At 49.7% G+C, this 24,222-nt stretch overlaps 1 protein-coding gene and 1 long non-coding RNA gene across 8 annotated transcripts; one reads left to right on the top strand and one right to left on the bottom strand.

Annotated features, from left to right (window-relative positions):
- The first annotated feature begins 3,457 nt into the window (after positions 1-3,457).
- TCHP (trichoplein keratin filament binding) lies at positions 3,458-20,285 on the top strand. Of its 7 annotated transcripts, none has more exons than XM_063614486.1 (14): positions 3,458-3,654; positions 4,112-4,283; positions 6,241-6,428; positions 7,148-7,358; positions 7,946-8,002; positions 9,790-9,858; positions 10,744-10,917; positions 11,785-11,897; positions 12,070-12,136; positions 14,108-14,280; positions 16,344-16,425; positions 17,791-17,976; positions 18,595-18,738; positions 19,774-20,285. In XM_063614486.1, exons 3-14 carry the CDS (start codon positions 6,241-6,243, stop codon positions 19,804-19,806), a joined length of 1,497 nt encoding a protein of 498 aa, XP_063470556.1. In that variant the 5' UTR covers positions 3,458-3,654; positions 4,112-4,283; the 3' UTR covers positions 19,807-20,285. The 7 variants fall into 7 exon arrangements, with proteins under 7 accessions (XP_063470556.1, XP_063470555.1, XP_055096064.1 ...); XM_063614484.1 differs by having other exon boundaries at positions 3,516-3,654; positions 4,208-4,283; XM_063614485.1 differs by lacking the exon at positions 4,112-4,283 and having other exon boundaries at positions 3,475-3,654.
- On the bottom strand, positions 9,014-15,580 carry LOC134732051 (uncharacterized). The gene is made up of 2 exons (XR_010114950.1): positions 15,258-15,580; positions 9,014-12,455 (listed from the first exon to the last, which is right to left on the bottom strand). It is a non-coding gene; the product is annotated as an uncharacterized lncRNA (long non-coding RNA).
- Positions 20,286-24,222: the final 3,937 nt, after the last annotated feature.

Below are 24,222 nucleotides of genomic sequence, written 5' to 3' on the forward strand. Positions count from 1 at the left end.
ACTTAAGAGGCTGAGGCAGGAGAATTGCTTGAACCTGGGAGGCAGAGGCTGCAGTGAGCCAAGTTCGCGCCACTGCACCCCATCAGCCTGGGTGATAGAGTGAGACTGTGTCTCAAAAAAATATAGATAGATAGATGGTAGATAGATAGATAGATAGACAGACAGATAGTGTGCTTACCACGTACAAGGCATGGCATGGGGACTGCAGCAAGGAACACAATGATCCCTGCTCTTGTGTTGCAGCAAGAGGGCTTAGGCACTGGGATCAGGCAGAACTGGCTTCAAATCGTGGCTCAACCACCTATCAGCTGCGGCTCCTCAGGCAAGCCATGCCACCTTTCTGAGGCTTAGTTTAGACAATTCTAAAATGGGGGCAATAAGATATCTCATAGAATGCCCAAGAGGAGCAAAGGAAAAGATACTTGTAAAGTTGCTTAATAGCGACAGCCAGCAGCTGTGTAATCAAGAGGTTCAGAGTTGAACTGTGGGGGCTGGTGAGGATGTCTGGCCAGCAAAAGAGAATGGAGGCTGTAACCTGGGGACTTCAGGCTTCCAGGATCAGGCCACTTAGGAATGGTTGCCCTCCGGCATGCTGGTCAAGCCCTAAGCCCTAAAGTTCTGCTAGTGGAGCTTATCTGGTCATTATACAGATGAGGAAACTGAGGCCCAGAGAGTGGAAAGGCCTTGCCCAAGAGGCACAAAATCAGGATCACATCTGATCCTGTCCCTTCCCTTGCCTGGCCCCAACTCACATATTTCTTTCTTTCTTTTTCTTTTCTTTTCTTTTTTCTTTTTTTTTTTGAGACAGGGACTCCCTTTGTTGCCCAGGCTGGAGTTCAGTGGTCGGATCTCAGCTCACTGCAACCTCTGCCTCCCGGGTTCAAGTAATCCTCATGCCTCAGCCTCCCAAGTAGCTGAGATTACAAGCGCGTGCCACCACACCTGGCTAATTTTTGTATTTTTAGTAGAGACAAGGTTTCGCCACGTTGGCCAGGCTGGTCTCGAACTCCTGACCTCAAATGATCCACCTGCCTCAGCCTCCCAAAATACTAGGACTACAGGTGTGAGCCACCACGCCTGGTCCAATTCATGTGTTTCTGAAGTTCCTGTCAACAGACATTTATGTGTTGGTCTCTTTTGTTGGGTGGGCATCTCTGCTGAGTGAATGCAGTGGGCTGCTGCCACCCCTCTGCACTGGGGACACAACATGAAAGAGTGGCCATGAATTTGCCCAAGGGGGTAGGGATTATTGGGAGGGAAACTTGAGGACTCTTATGCACGCAGTGGGACAGACCCTGATTAAATGGGTGCCAACTAAAGGGGGATGTGAAAGAAGGCTCAAGTTTGGGCTCACCTGGGATGCACTGGATGCTCTACTCCTGGGCATGCTCCATTTATTCTCACATGGGCAACCCTAGAAAGTTGCACTATTTTTTGTTTTGCTTTGTTTTTTTGAGACAGAGTCTTGCTCTGTCGCTCAGGCTAGAGTGCAGTGGCATGATCTTGGCTCACTGCAACCCCCACCTCCTCAGTTGAAGTGATTCTCCTGCCTTGGCCTCCCGAGTAGCTGGGACTATAGGCGCCTGCCACCATGCCCAGCTAATATTTATATTTTTAGTAGAGACGGCGGTTTCACCGTGTGGCCAGGCTGGTCTCAAGCTCCTGACCTCAAGAGATCCACCAGCCTTGGCCTCCCAAAGTGCTGGGATTACAGGCATGAGCCACCACGCCTGGCCTGAAAGTTGCACTATTTTTACTCTCATTCCATGGACTAGGAAGCTGAGGCACAGACAGATGAAGTGACCTGCCCAAGACTACACTAGCATGGTATAGCTTGAAACCTGGGCATTCTGACTGTAGAGACCATGTTTTGAGACAGGGTCTCGCTCTGTCACTCAGGCTGGACTGCAATGGTGTGATCACGGCTCACTGCAGCCTCCTTGTCCTGAGCTCAAGTGATCCTCCCATCTCAGCCTCCCAAGTTGCTAGGACTATAGGTGTGCGCCACCACAGCCTGCTAATTTTATTTATTTATTTATTTATTTATTTATTTATTTATTTAATTTGGAGATGGAGTCTCATTCTGTCACCCAGGCTGGAGTGCAGCAGCGCAATCTTGGCTCACTGCAACCTCTGCCTCCCAGGTTCAAGCGATTCTCCTGCCTCAGCCTCTTGAGTAGCTGGGAGTACAAGCATCTGCCATCATGCCTGGCTAATTTTTGTATTTTTAGTAGAGATGGGGTTTCATCATGTTGGCCAGGCTGGTCTTCAACTCCTGACCTCAGGTGATCCACCCTCCTCGGCCTCCCAAAGTGCTGGGATTACAGGCGTGAGCCACTGAACCCAGCTGAGGCCATGATGCTGCATCCAGGAAAAACAGAGATGAATAAAGAATGGAGAAATGAAGGGAAGAAGAAATGAAAGAATGGGAAAATGAAAGAAAAGAGAACAAACAAGTATTTTTCTTCATTTTCTTTTTAATGGAATAGTTGGTATGTAATACTTGTAGCACACATGAGTTATAAAACATACTAATAGAATGAACACTTTTGAATTCACCACCAATATAAGACTATAGTAGAAAGTTATCGGCTGGGCGCAGTGGCTCACTCATGTAATCCTAGCACTTTGGGAGCCTGAGGCAGGCGAATCACGAGGTCAGGAGATCAAGACCATCCTGGCCAATATGGTGAAACCCCATCTCTACTAAAATACAAAAAATTGGCTGGGTGTGGTGGCGTGCACCTGTAGTCTCAGCTACTCGGTAGGCTGAGGCAGGGTAATCGCTTGAACCCGTGAGGCGGAGGTTGCAGTGAGCCGAGATCACGCCACTACACTCCAGCCTGGCGACAAAGACTCCGTCTCAAAAACATAAAAAAGTTACCAATAACTTCCATCTACTATGCCAGCAGGTCTCTGCCCAAGTTGTACATTGAACACACCTGGGGAATTTCGGAAAACACTGATACTCTCAGATGGGATTTGGGGTTTGGTTTGGGCATCTGGATTTTTTAAAGGTATCTGGATTTTTTTCTTCTTTTTTTTGAGACAGTGTCTGGCTCTGTCACCCAGGCTGGAGTGCAGTGGCAGTCATGGCTCACGGCAGCCTCGATTTCCTGGCCTCAAGTGATCCTCCCGCCTCAGTCTCCCGAGTAGCTGGGACCACAAGTCCCACCATGCCCGGTTAAGTTTAAAAAATTTTTTAGACACAGGGGTCCCTCTGTGTTGCCCAGGCTGGTATCTGGTGATTCTCACGCGCAGCCAGGTTTGAGGACCACTGACTTTTATTCTCTTCCCCCTGGTTTCCACCTTCACCTTCAGGTGATGGTAACTACCATCCTGAAATACGTGTAGTGCACGGACGGATTCTTTGCCTCCATCCTTCCCTATTTCAAGGAGTAAGCGACGTTTGCTATTTATCTCCCGCTGGCCACGACGGGGCACTAGAGAAAAACACAGGCTCCCTTCGCGCTGACGGAGGCTTGGCCCTTGCGACGCTCCGTCGTCGGGCTCGTTGCTGGCGCAACCAGGGAGGAAACCGCCGGCGTTGCTGTAGCGCGTCTGGGAATTATACCAGGGGATTGGCTGGCCCGCTTCGTGCCTGCGGGAACTCGGGCCGGGGGACTCTTCGGAAACTCTGAGACTGAGAGAAATGTGAGTCGGGGGGTTGGACTAGGCCGGATCCGGCGTTAGAGCGGGGGCCCGCAGGCGGCCCGCGCGGGCGGGGACTGGGGCGGCAGTCCGCGGGCGCGAGCTCAGGGCGCCTCCGGGGTCCTCACTCCGCTCCCCACGCGCTGTGACTCCATTTGTTGCACGTGCATGTTCAGGTCGAGAGAGGGATGCGACGTGTTCGGGGAGCAGCCCACCTTGTGGGTGGCCAATCTGGGACGGGAATCTTAAACTTTTGACTCTTGGTGCAAAGACTGATCCACTGGCGGCTTTACGGGACAGGGAAAAAAGTATGTGAAGCTTGCCACGGTCTCGAGACCGAGGTCACACGTTAGCAGCCCGCCGGCTACATTTGGACCATAGACGCAGAGTGCCCCCAAACCTAGAGGACCTCGAGTATGAGATTCTTGGCGTGGACCAGGCCTTTTCGCTCATTCAACAGGCGTTCCTACCCGGGCACTGCATCGACCCTGCACTTGAGGACAGCTTTTGGGTCAGGGGAATTGGTGCCTGGAGTGAGACTGCTCTCTGCTTTCAGGGCTCCAGCTGTATCCCTACATTGCTCAGGCAATTCCTCTCTCTAGGTCTCAGCTTCTTCATCTGCAAGATGAAAGGTCAGTCCTCCATGGTAGCCCAACATACTTCCGAGTGTTATTATCAGGCTAGGCCCCTCCCCGGGGACTGCCAGAGCCAGGGCAGGTTGGTCCCAACAGGCAGCCCCTTGCAACGTAGAGAGCTGGGCTCTGGTCTCAGACGGACATGAATTAGGAACCCAGCTTGTTTATTTCCTTTACTTCCTGGCTCTGTGATCCTGAGCAAATCACTTTGTAATGCCTAACCTTGTTTTTACTAACCTTGCTTTTAGAGTCTTTTTTTTCCCGTTAATCACCTAGCCTTGTTTCCACATGAATAAGCTCTCCCTTGGCTGAGAAAGCCTGACGAACTCCATTTGGCTCCCTCATTTACAAGTCATCAAGGACTCCTTACCCACCCCTTTCCTTAAGGAGTTAACTTGTGTAAGCAGAATCTCAACATATCAGAGTCCAATTAACTGATAAGGTACTGAAACAAGCAATGTACGAAGTTCCCAGGATTTTGCTCAAAAGATAACACCATAAAACCTTGAGTTTGTGTCCGGCAGAGCACCCATATCTAACATTTTATGCAAGATTTAGAGCCCCTGCACCTGGAACTGTTGTTTCTCTGTAACCATTTGTCTTTTAAATTGTTTCTCTGTAACCATTTGTCCTTTTAATTTTTGCATGTTTTTACTTCTGTAGAATTGTTGCATCTGAGCTCCCCTCCCCTTCCTAAACCAAAGTATAAAGGAAAATCAAGCCCCTTCCTCGGGGCGAGAGAATTTTGAGCGTTAGCCGTCTCTTGGCCACCGGCTAAATAAAGGACTCTTAATTTCGTCTCAAAATATGGCGTTTCTCTAACTCGCTCGGGTACAACAACTTTACCTCTACGACATAAGTTTCCTCACCTGCCAAATAGCGAGGTGATTGTAAGAATGAAAACAAGTCATATGTATTGAGCGCTTGGCACATACATGTGTTCCTTACATTATTGTCTGTTTAAGCAGAGCATAAATGCCCCCGATGTGCCTAGTCTAGCAATCTTAGGACAGTCCCTGTGTCTGTCTGTTGTGTCCCTGGTGATGGCTGGCCCACAGCTGGGTGCATGCAGTCCAGAATTTTTGATATTTTTGTTTTTTTGAGACAGAGTCTCACTGTCACCCAGGCTGAGTGCAGTGGCGCTATCATGGTTCGCTGCAGCCGTGATCTCCTGGGCTCAAGCAATCCTCCTGCCTCAGCCTCCTGAGTAGCTGGGACTACAGGCGCGCCACCACTCCTGGCTAATTTTTGATTTTTTGTAGAGGTGAGGTCTCATGATGTGGCTGGTCTCCAACTCCCGGCCTCAAGTGATCCTCCTGCCTCAGGCACCCAAAGTGTTAGGATTACAGGCATGAGCCACTGTGTCTGGCTAAGGTTTATTTTTTTGTTTTGTTTTGTTTTGAGATGGAGTCTTGCACTGTCGCCTAGGCTGGAGTGCAATGGCACGATCTTGGTTCACTGCAACCTCCACCTCCTGGGTTCAAGTGACTCTCCTGCCTCAGCCTCCCAAGGAGCTGGGATTACAGACGCCCACCAGCACGCCTGGCTAATTTTTTGTATTTTTAGTAGAGACGGGGGTTTCACTAATTTGGCCCGGCTGGTCTCGAACTCCTGACCTCGTGATCTGCCCACCTTGGCCTCCCAAAGTGCTGGGATTACAGGCGTGAGCCATGGCACCTGGCCTAAGGTGTATTTAAATTGATAATTTGCAGCACTAGTGGCAAACCATTTTTTAAAATGCTGGTGCCTGGGCCCTGCTAAGTTTTTTGATTGAATTAGTTTGGAGTGGGGATCAGACATGGTTTTTTTGTTGTTGTTGTTGTTTTTAAAGTTCCACCAGTTGATTTCACCGTGCAGCCAAGGGGTGGTGACCACTTGTTAAAGGGATGAGGCCAAGCTGGTGAGGGTTCCTGGGATTTGCAGTGGCTCACTTTCCTCCCATTCCTGTTCTCAGATGGCGCTCCCGACGCTGCCGTCCTACTGGTGCAGCCAGCAGCACCTGAATCAGCAGCTAGCACGACAGCGAGAGCAGGAGGCCCGGCTTCGGCAGCAGTGGGAGCAGAATAGCCGTTACTTCAGGATGTCTGACATCTGCAGCTCCAAACAGGCAGAGTGGAGCTCTAAAACCTCCTACCAGCGGAGGTAATTGTGCGGTAACTGCCGATTGGATGGAATTGGGGGCCACTTGCTGGTCAGGTGATGACGCCTTAAGGATTTAGGGAGTGTAGGATTTGCCAGGCAGCATGAATTACTTGCATGCTGATGTTTTTCCAGCTGGAAGTGGAAAAAAAGATCATCAGTACAGCCATACATTGGCATTGAAAAAGATAAAATGATGCAGAAGCATATGATAGAATTTGGAAGCCTGCTTGTAACCCCATATCCCCAGAGAGAGCCACAGTTAACAGTCTGGCACGTATCCTTCCATGCTTTCTCCCCATTGGTATTTGTGCTTAAATACACACACACAAAGCTACTTTTATAGAAATACATGTAAAAACATGGAGGCCAAAAGCATAGGCTTTGAAGTCAGACCTAGATGGAAATCCTGACCATGTCTCTTGCTGAATGTATAGGCTTTGGTTTCCTCATCAATCAAGTGGGGCTACAGCAGACCTAAGCTGTAGGATTTATGTGATGGATAATATATACATTATTTATACATTTATACATTTTCTTTTTGCAAAAAACAAGATTTTCTCTTATACTATTCCGTGACCTGCTTTCTCCGCTTTGGCTGGGGACACATTCCTGTGTCATCATGACACATCTACCTCAGCCTCTTTTACCGACACAGCAGAGCACAGCACGTTCCCTGTGGCTGTAGCATGATTGATTCAGGCAGGCCCCCTCTCACCCAGCATGCATGCCTATCAGCGTGAGAAGATGAAAGAGGAGAAGAGGAAGAGTCTGGAGGCCCGACGGGAGAAGCTCAGGCAGCTCATGCGGGAGGAGCAGGACCTGCTGGCCAGAGAACTGGAGGAGCTGAGGCTGAGCATGAACTTGCAGGAAAGAAGAATCCGGGAGCAGCACGGGAAGCTGAAATCAGCCAGAGAAGAGCAGAGGAAACTGGTAACTCCCCAGAGGTTTCAGGAGTCTGTGGAGCAGGAGTGCCCCCAGCCTGAGTGTGTCACACATGTAAGGTCATTCCTGGGTGCTCAGGTCTGTTGAGATGCCAGTTAACTCCAGAGCCAGCAGGAAAAGAGCTTAGGTCCTTGTGCAGGGACTGGGTTTTGGATCAGTTAGCTGTATTCTCTTTAGCCCCTTCAATCATTACGTCTGAGTGCTTTTCCTTTCTTCCAGTTCTGTGGGCCCACAGAGATCTGGGACTAGTCTATTTTACCTTCCAAAGTAGTTATGTGAAACAGTGAGCCCTAATCTATGCTTTTCAGCCTGCTGTATTATTTTGAGACCCACTAGATAGGACCTCTGTGTAGCATCAGATTTTGGCCCCCTTTGTCACCATTCCAAGAGTCACTTGGTAATGCCATGTGGTCCTCACAGCTGTGCATGTGAAACACGAGGGTTTGAACAGTGGGTGCAGTGACGGTGTGAATGGAGGCACTCATAGCCTGAGCTGACTTCCACTGTGTGTCATCCAAAACGTGAATGGATTTGAAAAATGACATCAGGCTTTCCATTTTGTGTTTTCTTGATAGATTGCTGAACAACTTTTGTATGAACACTGGAAAAAGAACAACCCGAAACTTCGAGAGGTGAAAATCAGAGATCTCCATTGATTTACCTAAGTAGATGAAATCATGTTTCCAGACACTTTTTTTTTTAACACGTATCTTGTACTGGGTTGAAACAGAGGAGGGAATCTTAAGCCACCTGAAAAGAGCGCCAGGCAGAAGATCTGGCACAGGCTGCACTGAGCGGCTCATTCGGTGTTGAACAAATGTTGATTGAACCTCTGCTGCCTGGTCTACCAGGTGCGGACATGGAGATTAGACATGGTTTCTGCTCAATAGCTTGTGTCCAGCATGGGAGACAATGGATAGCTCATTACAGGGCAGGATGCAGGGTGCTGGGCCAGCCTGAGAGGATGAGCATGGGCCAGCGCACTCAACTCTGGAGGGGTCGGGGAGGCTTCCCAGAGGAGTTCCTGGGGTGGAAGAGTTTGAAGGGATGTATGTGTGTAGAGGTGAGGAAAGGATGTTCTAGGTTGATGTGACTATGAGAACCAGGCCTGAGACTCGAGAACAGAGTGAGCCCTGGGAGCTGAAAGTGTCTGGGTGAGGCTAGGATGTCAGATAGTGAGGGAGAACCCCAAGAAATGACGCTGGCGAGGCAGAGGGTGCCAGACATCGGAAGAGCTTGTGCGACCTTCCTCCAAAGGTGCTGAGGGCGGCACACAGGATCCCAGCTGCATTTCAGAGAGACCCCTCTGGTAGCAATGTGCTGGCTGGCAGGGAGGGGTGCTGCGACAGCCCAGCCAGGGCTTGGTGAAGGCCTGAAGTGGGCTGGCAGGGGAGGGGATGGCCTCTTGGCTTGGTGGCCTTGTTCAGTGGAGATTTGGCTGCAGGGAGATCATCCCTCACTGTTATTCATTTATTTTCAACTTACAGTTTTTGTATACATTTGGTGCCTTCACGTTATTCATAGTTATATTTAGAAATCGCCAGGCACTAAATAATGGAACACCTGGTGCTTTTGTGCAGTTTACACTAATCTGTGGGAGGACTCCTTAGCCCTGTTGGCTTCGGTGGAATCATCCAGAGCCGTTAAATCAGAAAAGTTTATTCAGAACATTCAAGTTAGTTGCCTATGTTCACAGCTGTAAATTGGGAAAGATTATTTTAAAACTTTTTTGTAGAGTTGGGGTCTCCCTATGTTGCTTAGGCTGGTCTCAAACCTGGGCTCAAGTGATCCTCCCACCTCAGCCTCCCGAGTAGCTGAGACTACAGGTGGCCGCCACCATATCTGGCTAATTTTATAAACAGTTTCCCAAACAAAAGATTTGGATTGAATGTTGTGATCCATTTTCTAATCCAGGAGATTCTCTGCGCTCAAATCTCTTCCTAACAATCCTAAACTTGTTGCACCTACTGGTGCATCACTTGATACAGGGAGTACGTATTCCATCTGCTTTGCAGAGGAAACTTCGGGGAGCCAGGCACAGGGTTGAGTCTTCTCACCCAGCTGTCTCCCAGGGCCTGGCATGCAGTAGACCAACCCAAGGTGGCCTTTGAAATTGTATTTCCATTTCAGTGTCCAGCCCAACCCTAGGGCTAGTGGGAGGGAAGTCTCTGTTACTTTGTACCAGCTCAAAAGATTGGTGTAGGAGTGCCTGGTCCTTTGGTCTTCTGATTGACATGCATTCACACTGTACATGTTGAAGTCACCCCACGCTCTCTACTAGACGCCTGTGCCACTGAGTCCCCATGAAGGGAAGTCATGGCCACGTTCCAGCAGGTGGCACAGAGGGCAGCAGCACACTGTCCCCACAGTGCCCATCTGTCCAGTGAGGAAATTCACAGCATCCCCCTTCCATCCTCAGATGGAGCTGGACCTTCACCAGAAGCATGTCGTAAACTCTTGGGAAATGCAGAAAGAAGAAAAAAAACAGGTATGGTATGTGGCTCTAGGAATAGCCATGTATTCTGCTGTGCAAGACTGTTCACGTCTTTGCATTCACTTACCGTTTTCAGCATCAGTGACTCCAGTTAAGGAGTATAGTATACTCTTTCTTAGTTTACTTGACACATGTGAAAACTGAATGTTTGCTCTTACATATACCAGAATCCTGTGTGATAATTCCCAGGGCAGAATAAGGCCAGGTGACCAGGGCTGGGAGGTGGCACATAGAGCATACGTCTTCTTTTTTTCTTTTGGAGGCAGGGTCTTGCTCTGTCACCCAGGCTGGCATGCAGTGGCGCGACGCACAGCTCACTGCAGCCTCAACCGGCTGGGCTCAAGCAGCCCTCCTAACTCAGCCTCCCAAGTAGCTAGGACCATAGGTATGCACCACTGCGCCCAGCTAATTTTTTAATTTTTGTAGAGATGGGGTCTTGCTCTGTTGCTCAGGCTGGTCTGGCCTCCTGGCCTTAAACGATTCTCCCACCTTGGCCTCCCAAAGTGCTGGGATTACAGGCGCGGGCCACAGGGTCCAGCTAGAACATGTCTTTAAGGGCATTTTTGTCTCTCTTTTGATGAAATCTGCGTCATAAACTCGCAGCCCTGGCTTACCGTAGCCCCTTTGGGGTTGAGCTTCCACACCTCTGTGCACTGATTGCTTTGCTGCCTGGTTCATTTTAGAAAGTGTTGTGTTGAGTGGGGAGGAAACCCAACATTATCGAGTCCCTCCCTGACTTGGCCTTTGAGGGCGTTGTCATTGGGGATTCAGGCAGGATCTCCCTGGGCCCTGTGGCCTGCAGAACGGCGGCAGGAAGCTGGGTTTTTGTTGGCTTACGGTACAGATACTGACCTCCTGTGTTCATTTGGTCCCTTGTAGCAAGAAGCCACCGCAGAGCAAGAGAACAAACGGTATGAAAATGAATACGAAAGGGCCCGAAGGGAGGCGATAGAACGGATGAAAGCTGAAGAGGAGAGGAGGCAGCTGGAGGACAAGCTCCAGGCCGAGGCACTGCTGCAGCAGATGGAGGAGCTGAAGCTGAAGGAGGTGGAGGTGGGCACAAGCCCCTCTCGGCCGTGACCTCCTCCACAGCTGCTCGTTAGCATGAGATGGGCACTTGAGAAGCCGCCCTAAGAAGAGGCCATAGCAGGACTGAGATTCTGCAAAGGGCGGCAGCAGCCGGGTTCTCCCTCTCACATGCATCCCCTTCTGCCTCGTGCTTTCCCATCCTCCTTGTTTGCGTGCCTGAATTCCGGAACATTAACGACATGGAGCCAGTAGCTGTTCTTTTAGAGGTGGTTAGTGGCCTGCTGTTGGAGAACCTTCTTAGAATATGGATTTTCCAGTGCACTGAGTAGACACGATTTAATCGGGTGGTCTAGCACCCAGCTCTCCGTGGGGAGCAGGTTTCGGGTCTCGAGGCATAACTGAGGGTTTTTGGTCCAGTGGCTGTTTTTGGAGAACATGGCACAGTTTCCTTGAAAGAGTTAGATCTTTCTATTTAGAAGAAGGAGGCCCATGCTCCTGTGACCTCACTTCCCCTTGCCCAGGCCGTGATTCAGCAACTACATTCTTAGTGCCTACTGCTTATTCTAGGTGCTGAGCACTGGGTTGGGAACTAGAGATAGAGCCTGACCAAGGCCCACAGTCCTGACCTCCTGGTGGGGGCTGTCAGATGGAAGACAGTTGTTAAGTTACAGTAAGAGTGGACCAGTACAGGATCCTGTGGGAGTTCAGAGTTCAGGGCTCAGAAAGGCCCTTGCAGGAAATGGCAGATGGGATGGGATGAGTAAGTGAGTGGTGGAGGGGATCGTGGCCACCGTTGTGTAGTGTCTGCAAAAAATGGAGATGGAGAATGAAGGAAGATCTGATTCCCATGATCTCAGATCTCAGTCAAGCTTACTGTCATCATCACCACAGGCGACCAAACTAAAGAAGGAGCAGGAGAATCTGTTGAAGCAGCGGTGGGAGCTGGAGAGGCTGGAGGAAGAGCGGAAGCAGATGGAAGCCTTCCGGCAGAAGGCAGAGCTGGGGTGTGTGTCAGAAGGGCCCCCCACTCTTCCCAGGCGGGTGGGCCTCTTGCTTTTTCAGACTTGCATTCGTGTTGCTGAAACCATAAAGGAGACAGCCTGGTCAGCAGTTATCTAACTTCTATTTAATTCTTTCTGAGATACTGAAGGCAGCCCACATTTGATTCTCCTTCAGGCGCTTCTTGAGACATCAGTATAACGCTCAACTCAGCAGACGCACACAGCAGATCCAGGAGGAGTTGGTAAGTCTGAAGAGACAGCCTGACATCTTTCTTAGCCTCTTTTGAAAAAAAAGTCTTCCATTGCTTAGTATATGAGTGCATTCTTGTAAGAATGAAGACAGTGAGGAGTTGGGGGAAAGGGGAGATGTTGGTCAAAGGATACATCCCTCGGTTGGGAGATCTGGGAGTAGTGTCCATCATGTTGACCACAGCTGATGATACCGTATTGTATTCTTGAAATTTGCTAAGAGAGCCGATCTTAAGTGTTGTCACCATGAAAACCAACTCTGAGGTGTTGGATATGTTAATTAGCTTGACCGTAAGGATCCTTTGCCGGTGTCTGTGTGTATACATAGATGGATAGAGATATCAAAACATCAAATTATTTTTCAGTAAACGTTACTTAAAAAAACAGCACAACACAAAGTGAGATCACCCTCTTGACCAGCGCTTGCAATCTCTGTCTATCCCCAGAGGTGTCTGTTTGGTTCACATCTTTCTGGATGTATTTACATACAGAGAGGTGGAGGTTTGTTTTTGTTTTTGTATTTAAATCTAATTGAGGTTGCATTCCTCAGCATCTTCAATTAACACTAAATCTCTAATTTTTAAAAAGATCGGCCAGGTGCAGTGGCTCACGCCTGTAATCCCAGCACTTTGAGAGGCCGAGGCAGGCGGATCACCTGAGGTCAGGAGTTTGAGACCAGCCTGGCCAACATGGTGTAACCCCATCTCTACTAAAAAATACAAAAATTAGCTGGGTGTGGTGGCAGGTGCCTTAATCTCAGCTACTTGGGAGGCAGAGACAGGAGAATCATTTGAACCTGGGAGGCAGAGGTTGCAGTAAGCTGAGACTGAGCCATTGCACTCAAGCCTGGGGGACAAGAGCGAGACTTGTCTCAAAACAACAAAAACTAGCCAGGCATTGTGGTGCACACCTGTAATCCCAGCTACTCGGGGGGCTGAGACAGGAGAATTGCTTGAACCCAGGAGGTGGAGGTTGCAGTGAGCCGAGATTGCACCACTGCACTCAAGCCTGGGCAACAGAGTGAGACTCTGTCTCAAAAAAAAACAAACAAAAAAAGGTCATTATGCTTAGATTGAACCTGTTCTTTTCAAATAGCTCCTTCGTATTCCTAAGTACTTTGATGAGCTCCCTTGCAGTGAGGGTGACAGACCCAAGCTGCCCTTCCTATGCCTGCCCACTGCGGTCAGGGAAGGACATGGGGCACAGTGGTACGGTTGGTCCTGGTGTGCAGCTGTTTTTTATGGGGTCTTGCTGTGTTGTCCAGGCGGGAGTGCAGTGGCGCAATCATGGCTCACTGCAGCCTCGACCTGCCAGGCTCAAGCCATCCTCCCACCTCAGCCTCTCGAGTAGCTAGGACCATAGGTGTGCATTACCATGCTTTGTAGAGATGGGGTCTTGCTACATTGCCCAGGCTGGTCTTGAACTCCTAGGCCCAAGTGATCCTCCCACCTCAGCCTCCCAAAGTGCTGGGATTGCAGGCATGAGCCCCGGTGCCCAGCTCCTGCATTATTTTAATGCTTCCATTATGTCGATGTACACAGTAGCTAATTCCCCACCAAGGAGCATTTTGGTTGTTTCTGGTTTTTCCCTCTTACCTAACAGCTGCAACCGGTGTTTTGCACTTTTGTGTCACTGTGATCTTTGTTCTTACAAGTGGGATTTTTGCCAAGTTGTATTCCAAAAAGTTGTGCAACCAGGTGTGTCTGAGGGCATGTGGTGGTGGCAGGGTCTCCTTTTAGCCAGAGAGAAGCTCCTAGGCCTGTGCATTGTCTGAACCACCCCTCGTGATTATCCCCGGTCTGTTCCAGAAATAATCCAGCATCTTCCCATCTCTGTCTTGAGAACACTGTGTAGGATCACGAATGTCTGTGTAGAAAGGAAAGGGAGGGCAGGCCCCTCTGTAGGCTCTCACTGCAGAAGGGCTCTGTCCAGCCCAGCCACGCGCTGCCCTCTGCTTCCTCTAGGAGGCAGACAGGCGGATCCTGCAGGCCCTCCTCGAGAAGGAGGATGAGAGCCAGCGCCTCCACCTGGCCAGGCGGGAGCAGGTCATGGCCGATGCGGCTTGGATGAAGCAGGCCATTGAGGAGCAGCTGCAGCTGGAGCGGGCGCGGGAGGCAGAGCTGCAGATGCTGCTGAGGTGAGTGGCAGATGCTGACTGGGCTGGATGCTCCTGGCCTCAACTCTGGTACCTTGAAATGCCCCATGGGTCATCTGTTACTGAAATATCTATTGGCTGGGCATGGAGGCTCACACCTGTAATCCCAGTGCTTTGAGAGGCCGAGGCAGGTGGATCACCTGAGCCTAGGAATTTGAGATCAGCCTGGGCAACATGGCAAAACTCCAGTCTCTACCAAAAATACACAAGTTGGCCAGGCGTGGTTGTTCATACTTGTAGTTCCAACTACTCGGGAGGCTAAGTGGGAGGATCACTTGAGCCCAGGAGGTTGGGGCTCCAATTAGCCATGACTACACCACTGCACTCCAGCCTGGGTGACAGAACGAGACTCTGTCTCAAAAAAAAAAAGAAGAAGAAGAAGAAATAGCTGTGTATGTTGTCCATCATTCCCGAGGAGCACATCTTCATAATGGACCTGGCCTCTGGGGGTGTTTCCCTTGTATTGTCTGAGGTGGAAATCATTAAGGTTTAGAGTAATGATGTGTTCATCTGAAATCTTAGAGGTTTGGAAGGAAATTCTTTTTCTTTTTTTTTTTGAGATGGAGTCTTGCTCTGTCACCCAGGCTGGAGTGCAGTGGCGTGATCTCGGCTCACTGCAACCTCTGCCTCCTGGGTTCAAGTAATTCTCTGCCTCAGCCTCCCGAGTAGCTGGGATTACAGGCACCCGCCACCACACCCGGCTACTTTTTGTATTTTTAGTAGAGATGGGGTTTCACCATCTTGGCCAGGCTGGTCTTGAACTCCTGACCTTGTGATCTGCCAGCCTTGGCCTCCCAAAGTGCTGGGATTACAGGCGTGAGCCACTATGCCCAGCCAGAAGGAAGTTCTTATAGAGATGTTGAATGCTGCTTACATCTATAAAACTGAGTTTGGGTCCTAAAGATTAAACTAGTAGACTGAAATCATCGAATAGTAAGTAGCATACATTGAGTACTTACTGCATGCTGGACACTGTGCCAAGTGCTTTACAGGCCTCATCTTACTGAGTCCTGACATCCAGCCAAGTGGCGGCTTGTGAGACATGGAGACTCGAAGAGGTCACTCCGTCCAGGGTGAGCTATCAGTGACACAGGCATGTGGTGGCAGGGTTCAGGCACAGGCAGCGCCCTCCTCCTCTCCGCGTTCTGATGGTTTCATTCATCTCTGTGTTAAACAGCCACGGTGTAAGTCATCCCAGTTCCTTTTTATAAGGAGATGGGGTATTAAAAGGGTAACTTAAAATACTTCCAACAGGGCCAGGCACGTTGGCTCATGCTTGTAATCCCAGCACTTTGGGAGGCCAAGGCAGGTAGATCACTTGAGGTCAGGAGTTCAAGACCAGCCTGACCAACATGGTGAAACCCCATCTCTACTAAAAATACAGTAATTAGCCAGACATGGTGGCACACGCCTGTAATCCCAGCTACTCAGGAGGCTGAGGTACTAGAATCAGTTGAACCTGGGAGGTGGAGGTTGCAGTGAGCCGAGATTGCACCACTGCACTCTAGCCTGGGCAACAGAGCGAGACCCATCTCAAAAATAAAAAAATAAAAAAATTCCAACAGTACTTCCCGTGGGTGCTGTCCTTAATTGTAATCTTTTCAAAGTGCATGTGGATGTTTATCTGCAGGGTGGCCCTGCAGAAGCCATGCGGCGCAGTGGCTCACGCCTGTAATCTCAGCACTTTGGGAGGCCGAGGCGGGCGGATCACGAGGTCAGGAGATCGAGACCATCCTGGCTAACACAGTGAAACCCCGTCTCTACTAAAAATACAAAAAATTAGCCGGGCGAGGTGGCAGGCGCCTGTAGTCCCAGCTACGCGGGAGGCTGAGGCAGGAGAATGGCGTGAACCCCGGGGGGCGGAGCCTGCAGTGAGCCGAGATCGCGCCACTGCACTCCAGCCTGGGTGAAAGAGCGAGACTCCATCTCAAAAAAAAAAAAAAAGAAAAAAAGAAGCCATGCGCCCTGCAGCCCTGTCTGTTCTGTAGCTCACTTCCTGCCAGGGCGGGGAGGAGCCTGCTGTCATCCCTTTTGTGTTTGCCCAGGGAGGAGGCCAAGGAGATTTGGGAAAAGAGAGAGGCAGAGTGGGCCCGAGAGCGCAGCGCACGGGACAGACTGATGAGCGAGGTAATCCCAGCTGCGGCGACGTAGACCGGCTGTTGGGTCCTGGGCAGGTGTCTGGAAGTCCATGGTCAGTCACCCTGCCAGATGCTCTGGGAACAGAGTCTTCTCTGGTCATTTTAAGTGGGCTTTAAAAATTATTGAAAAAGTAATATGAGCTTAGTAGAAAAGAATTCAGAAGTACAGAAAGTAGAAATGGAAAAAAGTCCCCCAGAGCCCATCCTGTACACAGCCATAGCTGCTTCTTCCATCTGCTCTTCTGTTTCTATGCCTGACATTTTTTCTACATGTATTTCTTACTGTCTTGTGCTATTTGGCTTCAAGCGTTGTGACATGCTATTACATCTTTATAAATGCCATGTTGGGCTGTATCGTGGACTGTCGTCTGTCACCCGCTGCCTTTCCATTCCCTCTTATGGGTGTGCTGTGTTGTTCTATTTGGAAGCCATTCTGAGAAACGCTGCAGAGAGCCTCTTGGTGCCTGAGGCTCTTCCCACACGTTTCCCACCTCGGGGTAGACGACAGCCGTGACCTGGAGGACATAACTGCTTTCCTGGTCAGTGTATACACTGTACATGGAAGACATACCCCAACTGCAGGGAAATCTGGGAGGAGGAGAGAGTGTTATCCATGGGCTGAAAGCTGTTGTAAAGTGGTTTCAAATGAGAAACTCTACGTTGTGTCTGGTAGTATGCTGTATTTTGGAATCCACAGGAAATCGGGTCGCAATTGGTGATGTTTTGCTCTTGTAAATACCAAGAATTCTCCAGTGCCTTTTGATTTGCCTCATTTAAATTTCCCTCCTGATGGCGGCCACTTTCTGTTCCCCCCAGCCCTGCAGCCTAACTGTTGAGAGTGTCAGGTGGTTTTCTCCTCCTGACTGTGGCCTGGGCTGGAGTTGAGATGTCACATGGCTCTGGGGCCAGGTCTCAAACACAGCAGGTTCAAAAGGTTAGAGGATCACCCCGGCTCCACCTCTGGTCATCTGTATGGCTTGTGACTCTCTTGTTTTTGGAACCCACTGATAGGAGGGAGACTCACCTTGTTGCTGCAAGGTTTCTGTGCCCCCGGGGAGAGAGCTCCATCCCCATCTCCTTTGATTTCTTTGGCACTCAGCTGTCTCTCCATAATACACAGTCTGGATACATTTTGTGTGTGTTGGGGTGCGAGGGAAACATTTCTTGTATACTGGCAAGCGTGGCTGACATCGTGAGAGCAAATCCTGTCATCTGGCTCTGCCTCTGTGTACCTGGGCCTGAGGCCCAAGGATGAGGCTGGGCCTTGCTGTGGCTGCAGCCTGTCCATGGCTTGTAGAACTGGGATCTGTTAGGGTCAACCTCAAAGCTGCCCTTTCCTTTCTGCTGAGGTTAGGTTCTGACAGGGAGACAACGGCAAATACAAGAGAAGATTGAGCAGAACCGACGGGCACAAGAGGAATCCCTGAAACACAGGGAGCAACTTATTCAAAATCTTGAGGAGGCGAGAGAGTCGGCTCGTCGCGAAAAAGAGGAGAGTGAAGAGCTGAAATCGGCCAGGAAGCAGGAGCTGGAAGCCCAGGTAGGGCCGAGCCCGAGGGCAGGAGGCACTGGGCCTGCTGGGTTCTCGTATCATCATGGGACAGGGTTCAGAGGCCCTGGACTGCCTGGCAGGGCTCGTGCGCGTTTGAGAGCACAGTGCTCCTGTTTCCATCCCGGCTGCAGTCCTCATCCTCTTGACTGTGGCTTCTTTCCCTCCACATCCTCCATGTCATGTGGGTGAGGCCAGCACTGCTGTCTGTTCTCTTTACCCTGTCTGCTTCTGCAAGCAGTTGGCTTACCGGGGGCCATAGTTCTCTCTTCATTTCAGTCCCTGATACGTAAGACAGAATAGTCCTCCAAACACCCGGCCACATGCCGAGCTTTTCACGAGGTACACGCCACGCATACGTATAGCCTCTCCGGCTTTCCACGAGGTACACGCCACGCATACAGCCTCTCCAGCTTTCTAAGAGGTACACACTGTGCGTACAGCCTTTCAAGTCCCGCGTGCTCCCTTCCGTTCCTTGGCACGTGCATTGCTGTTGCTCAGCTGGATTCTCCAGTCTGGGTAGGACCGCAGGCTTACCCTCCTCATCAGAGGCGGGGCTCTGCCCTGTGGGCCTTGTCTTGGGGTGGTGACTTTGCTCTTGGCACCCAGGTTGCAGAGCGCCGGCTGCAGGCATGGGAAGCAGACCAGCAGGAGGAGGAGGAAGAGGAGGAGGCCCGGCGGGTCGAGCAGCTCTCTGATGCCCTGCTGCAGCAGGAGGCGGAGACTGTGGCCGAGCAGGGCTACCGGCCTAAGGTAGGAAGTCTGCCAGGAGACAGGCCAGCGAGACACCCTGCCCAGCCCCTGCTGCCCTGGGCCTGCTCATCGCCCCGCGCCAGGCTCTGCTCTCCGGCCTTCCGGGTTATTCCTTGTTCCTCTTCTCTTGTATTCCTCTCTTCCCTGACCAGCAGGGAGCCCTGACACAGGGGCTGTTCCAGTCCTTGGTGGGCCTCAAACCTTGAAGTGATTTTGCTCTGGCCTTGCCTACTAAGCTGCATGCCTGTCCACCCTCTTTGAGCAATCTAAGAAGAGCTGTGGCCACAGCTGCTGAGAGGGGTCAAAGCAGTAGATCTAGGCCTCAGCTGTTGAGACAGCGAAGCCCGGTGAACAAGAGACCGGTCCTCCTCCTCACCTCCCCTCCCTCCCTCCTGTGGGTGTCCTCCTCCTCCCCTCCCTCCCGTGTGTGTATCTGTTTCTCTGCCTCTCAGTGTCTTTGTTCCCGGACCTGTCTGCACAGCACCATGGGGAGCACAGAGAAGCAAATGCTGCCTTCTCTGTCCTGAGGAAGCTGATGACTGAAGCACCTCCGCTGCTGGCTTGTCCCCTCTGCCCTCCTTTACCCAGGGCCACCCTGGCCACCGGGTGCCTAGAGTGCATTCCCCAGGACACATGCTGCAGAATGAGGGCTGGCTCCCTTGTGGTCAGATGACACTGGGAAACTGAGTGAAACGTAATTAGAGCAGGTGCTGCGTTTGCCATAGGCCACTCGCCCTCAAACACTGACTCTCACAGTCGCCGGGAACAGCATTTCCTAAACCCACTTGGCCGTGGATCAGTGAGAGTGTTGGGGTCAGGGTTTCACAGATCATATGTGAAAGTGTTTCTTAGGGCTAGTACTCAAAACCAAAAAGATATCAAGTGCCTCATTTATGGCTTAGGGTCAGACTTTTTCAGCTGGAAATGAAACAGCCATTTATATTGTTCTTTTAGCTTGTAGTTAAAACAAGGCTAATTCCTCATGCTCCAGATACTACTGATCTGATAACTCTTATGTTTTCTTTCTTTTCTCAGCCTTACGGACATCCAAAAATTGCTTGGAACTGACTTCATGGGTACCATAAGTACAGAGAACAAGGGATGCTGAGGCTTCTGATCCCAGCCACCAGGCAGTTTTACAGGGCTCTGTTACAGTCAGTGCCCGAGGCACTGTCAGATGGCTCAGCAGTGCCTGCTTAGGTTCATCATTGAAAGCATCCAGTGTTTGGCCGGACATTAAGGTGTTGTGGTCTGCAGCACCTGGTGAGAGGCCCTTTCATGCCTTTCTTACCCAGGCAAGGGTCTTTGATGGGCACGTGTTTACAGCGCTGCCGCATAGTCTTTTAATATATTAACAGTCACATCAACTCAAGGTCAATACTAAGAGCCACAGGTTGTACCTGTGATGGGGCACATGGTTTCCTGTTGTCTCACCTTTAATTGTCAATCTCCAGTGTTGACTCTAGAAATATGAGGAAAGCTTTTCAGTTTTTAAAATTGCCATTTAAATTTAGTCTATTAAAAATAAACCTAGAGGTCTTGGTGCAGTTGATTTCAGAGTTTATTAATTTAGTGGTCCTGGCCAGGCGCGGTGGCTCACGCTTGTAATCCCAGCACTTTGGGAGGCCGAGGCAGGCGGATCACGAGGTCAGGAGATCGAGACCACGGTGAAACCCCGTCTCTACTAAAAATACAAAAAAAAAAAATTAGCCGGGCGTGGTGGCGGGCGCCTGTAGTCCCAGCTACTCAGAGAGGCTGAGGCAGGAGAATGGCGTGAACCCAGGAGGCGGAGCTTGCAGTGAGCCGAGATTGCGCCACTGCACTCCAGCCTGGGCGACAGAGCGAGACTGCGCCTCAAAAAAAAAAAAAAAAAAAAATTTAGTGGTCCCAAAAGGATTACATCTTTTATATTCTGGAAGAAAAGAACTGTGAACAAATTAGAACCCCGGAACACTCTGAAATCCATGGACACATTCCAGAAAAGTGGCAAGAGATGAGTCTTTCCTCCTTCAGGAAGCATTTTGGTAGAATTTCCATAGACCATTGTCTGTGAGAGACTGATCCCAACATGTATGTTACCAAGCCCCAAAAGGAACCTCAAACTGGGTGTGGTGGCACATGCCTGTAGTCCCAGCTACCCAGGAGGCTGCAGCGAGAGGATTGCTTGAGCCCAGGAGTTCAAGTCCAACCTGGGCAAAAGAGTGAGACCCCCATCTCTAAAACAAACCAAAAAGGTACCTTAGAAGGTCACCTGGTTGGCTAACCTTTTAAAGGCTGGGGCGTGACACATAGGACACATTGGGAATGTCTTGGCTACACGTAGCCTTCTGGGATATATGTGCCCAGAGGGAGAAGCACTGAGCCTGAAGTAACTAGATGAGTCTCAGAACCACAGACCAGCCAGAAATCTCTCCCACCATTATATCAGCGTGATACAGGTCTACATTCATTTCTACAAACAGGAACAAGGTCTTTGCAGCAATATTATTTTATGACTTGTATTTTTACTATACTCTTCCTCTGAGGTTTAGTTTTCATCACATTATGTTCAAGATTCCATGTCTCCGTAAATTATAGCTAATTACAGGGCATTGTTCCATGGTTATTAAAAACCAGTTTATTTAAAATCCTGAGTCTAAGGGCTGCCTTACCTTTCACTTCCACTGTCCTGTAGAAACAGATCAAGCTGCAAACCACGTCCTTCATCTGTTGCTCATTTTCTGGCAACTCTTTGGCTCTGATCCCGAGCAGCACGTTCATCATGCATGCTCTCTGTTGCGTTCCCCGTTTCAGATGTCCAGTAATGGTGAAATAAAATCCTGCTTCGACAGCACAGCTTCCCGGCTTTGTTACGGATTTTCTGATTGACTGCCGTTAAGTGCATTGTTGGTGACAGGCTTTTTACTGATTTAATCCACATCTCCCACATACAGGCTTGGCTGTTTTCTATGACTGATCACGTTTTATAGATTATATTCATTTTTCTTAGGAAAGTGGTTTCTCCTTTCGATTGGAACCACAGTGAACTGAGTTGAAACTTTTTTTTTTTTTTTGAAACACGGCTTTGTCCTGTCACCCAGGCTGGAGTGTAGCAGTGCAATCTCAGCTCACTGCAACCTCCACCTCCCAGGTTCAAGTGATCCTCCCACTTCAGCCGCCCCAGTAGCTGGAACTACAGGTGTGTGCCACCAGGCCTGGCTAATTTACTAGAGATAGGGCTCTTGCCATGTTGCCCAAGCTGGTCTCACTCCTGGGCTCAAGGGATCCACCTATCTCAGCCTCTGAAAGTGCTAGGATTACAGGTATGAGCCTGTGAATTTTTTTTTTTTTTTTTGATACAGAGTCTCACTCTTGTTGCCCAGGCTGGCGTGCAATGGTGTGATCTCGGCTCACCGCAATCTCCGCCTCCTGGGTTCAAGTGGTTCTCCTGCCTCTGCCTCCTGAGTAGTTGGGATTACAGGCGTGAACCACTACGCCTGGCCAGTTTTGTATTTTTAGTGGAGACAGGGTTTCTCCATGTTGGTCAGGCTGATCTCGAACTCCTGATCTCAAGTGATCCACCTTCCTCCTCTGTCTCCCAGAGTGCTGGATTACAGGCGTAAGCCACCACGCCTAGCCTAATTTTTTGTTTTTGAAGCCTGGTGGTAATCATTAGCATTAAAATTATGTTACACTGGTTCACTGCCCTAATTAAATGTTTCTGCTCTACACTGGTCCAAAATAATTTGTTTTCTAAACTTAAAGTTTCCACTGTCTTATTATTTCTACTGTGGCCCATACACCTCTGGGCCCAGGGTATTTGCATTTTGTATTTTTGTTTGTTTTTTTTTTTGATACGGAGTCTCGCTCTGTTGCCCAGGCTGGAGTGCAGTGGCGCAATCTTGGCTCACTGCAAGCTCCACCTCCCGGGTTCACGCCATTCTCCTGCCTCAGCCTCCCGAGTAGCTGGGACTACAGGTGCCCACCACCATGCCCGGCTAATTTTTTGTATTTTTAGTAGAGATGGGGTTGCACTGTTAGCCAGGATGGTCTTGATCTCGTGACCTCGTGATCCGCCTGCCTTGGCCTCCCAAAGTGCTGGGATTACAGGTGTGAGCCACCGCGCCCAGCCGCGTTTTGTATTTTTATTGTGTTGTAGTTACAGATACATATATGGGTTTTATTGTTGCTAAGCACCTTTTTCTACTGACTCGAAATGAGTGGTTTCTAGATTATTCTTTGGCAGTTTCTTCTACAAAGGTCCATTCCTTTGGTAAAGATGGTGCTGAAACCACTGCTAGGAAATGCTTCTTGCGCTGTTATAGAAGTGATGACTTTGGCCGGGTGCGGTGGCTCACACCTGTAATCTCAACACTTTGGAGGCCGAGGCAGGCGGATCACGAGGTCAGGAGATCGAGACCATCCTGGCCAACATAGTGAAACCCCGTCTCTACTAAAATACAAAAGGTTAGCTGGGCATGGTGGCACTTGCCTGTAGTCCCAGCTACTCGGGAGTCTGAGGCAGGGGAATAGCTTGAACCGGGAGGCGGGGGTTGCAGTGAGCCAAGATCATGCCACTGCATTCCAGCCTGGACGACAGAGCAAGACTCCATCTCAACAACAAAAAAAAAACCTCACTTTCTGCTCCTTGTTTAGCACACGTTCTCTCTAGAGAAGGTACTAGGCCTGGGAAGTCACAGCTGACCATGAACAGTGACAAGAGTCAGACGCTCGAATCGGACACACGGATGAGCAGATGTCACTGGCAGGCACAGCCAGTTGTCACTCATGGGGCTGAAGAGATGTTTGTTCAATATGTACAGTCTGTACATCCATATTTATGGATACGACTTTTTCATCTGGGTTTTTAGGTAGTTTTTGGTGTTCATAAAATATAGAGCAATCATTTAAAAGATATTGTAAAGCCTTCAAAGACATTGGCCTTAGCAGTTCTTGATGACCTTGACTAAATTGAGCCATGAAGCTCTGTGGAGTTGGATTTTAGAGAACTGATTTTACATTGTAATGTCTTCCTTTTAGAGGGATGTTTATGCCTTAATATCACTCAAAACACAATATCTACCTCAAAGGATACATGCGTGGTTTTTTCCTCAGGTAGCTGGAGTTTTTTACCGCTGTAAGAAGCTGATTGTTTAAATTCACTATCATTCGTTTGTTCATTGTCACTTGTTTGGTTTCCAGTTTTTTCTATTAAAATGGAGTTGCTGGAATCCTCCGTGCACGTAACTTCTAGTTCAGGTATTCCAGTTGATCTCCAGCAAAATGACTGGAAAGGGGCTACTTTGCACATTACAGCCATCAGGATGATGGAAAAGCCTGGATTTATGTCAGGGTACTGCCTTGATGCTGCCCTAGCGCTTTTTTTTCTCATTTTCTCCCAATTAACTGCTCTAGACACTACAGCTCCCTTTCTTCATTTCCCCAAAACACTCCCTCTTCCATTTCCATATAGAAATGCTTATGGTAGGAGGCTGGTGGGCGGGG

This window comes from Symphalangus syndactylus, chromosome 13 (genome assembly GCF_028878055.3).
Source record: "Symphalangus syndactylus isolate Jambi chromosome 13, NHGRI_mSymSyn1-v2.1_pri, whole genome shotgun sequence".
Lineage (NCBI taxonomy): Eukaryota > Metazoa > Chordata > Mammalia > Primates > Hylobatidae > Symphalangus > Symphalangus syndactylus.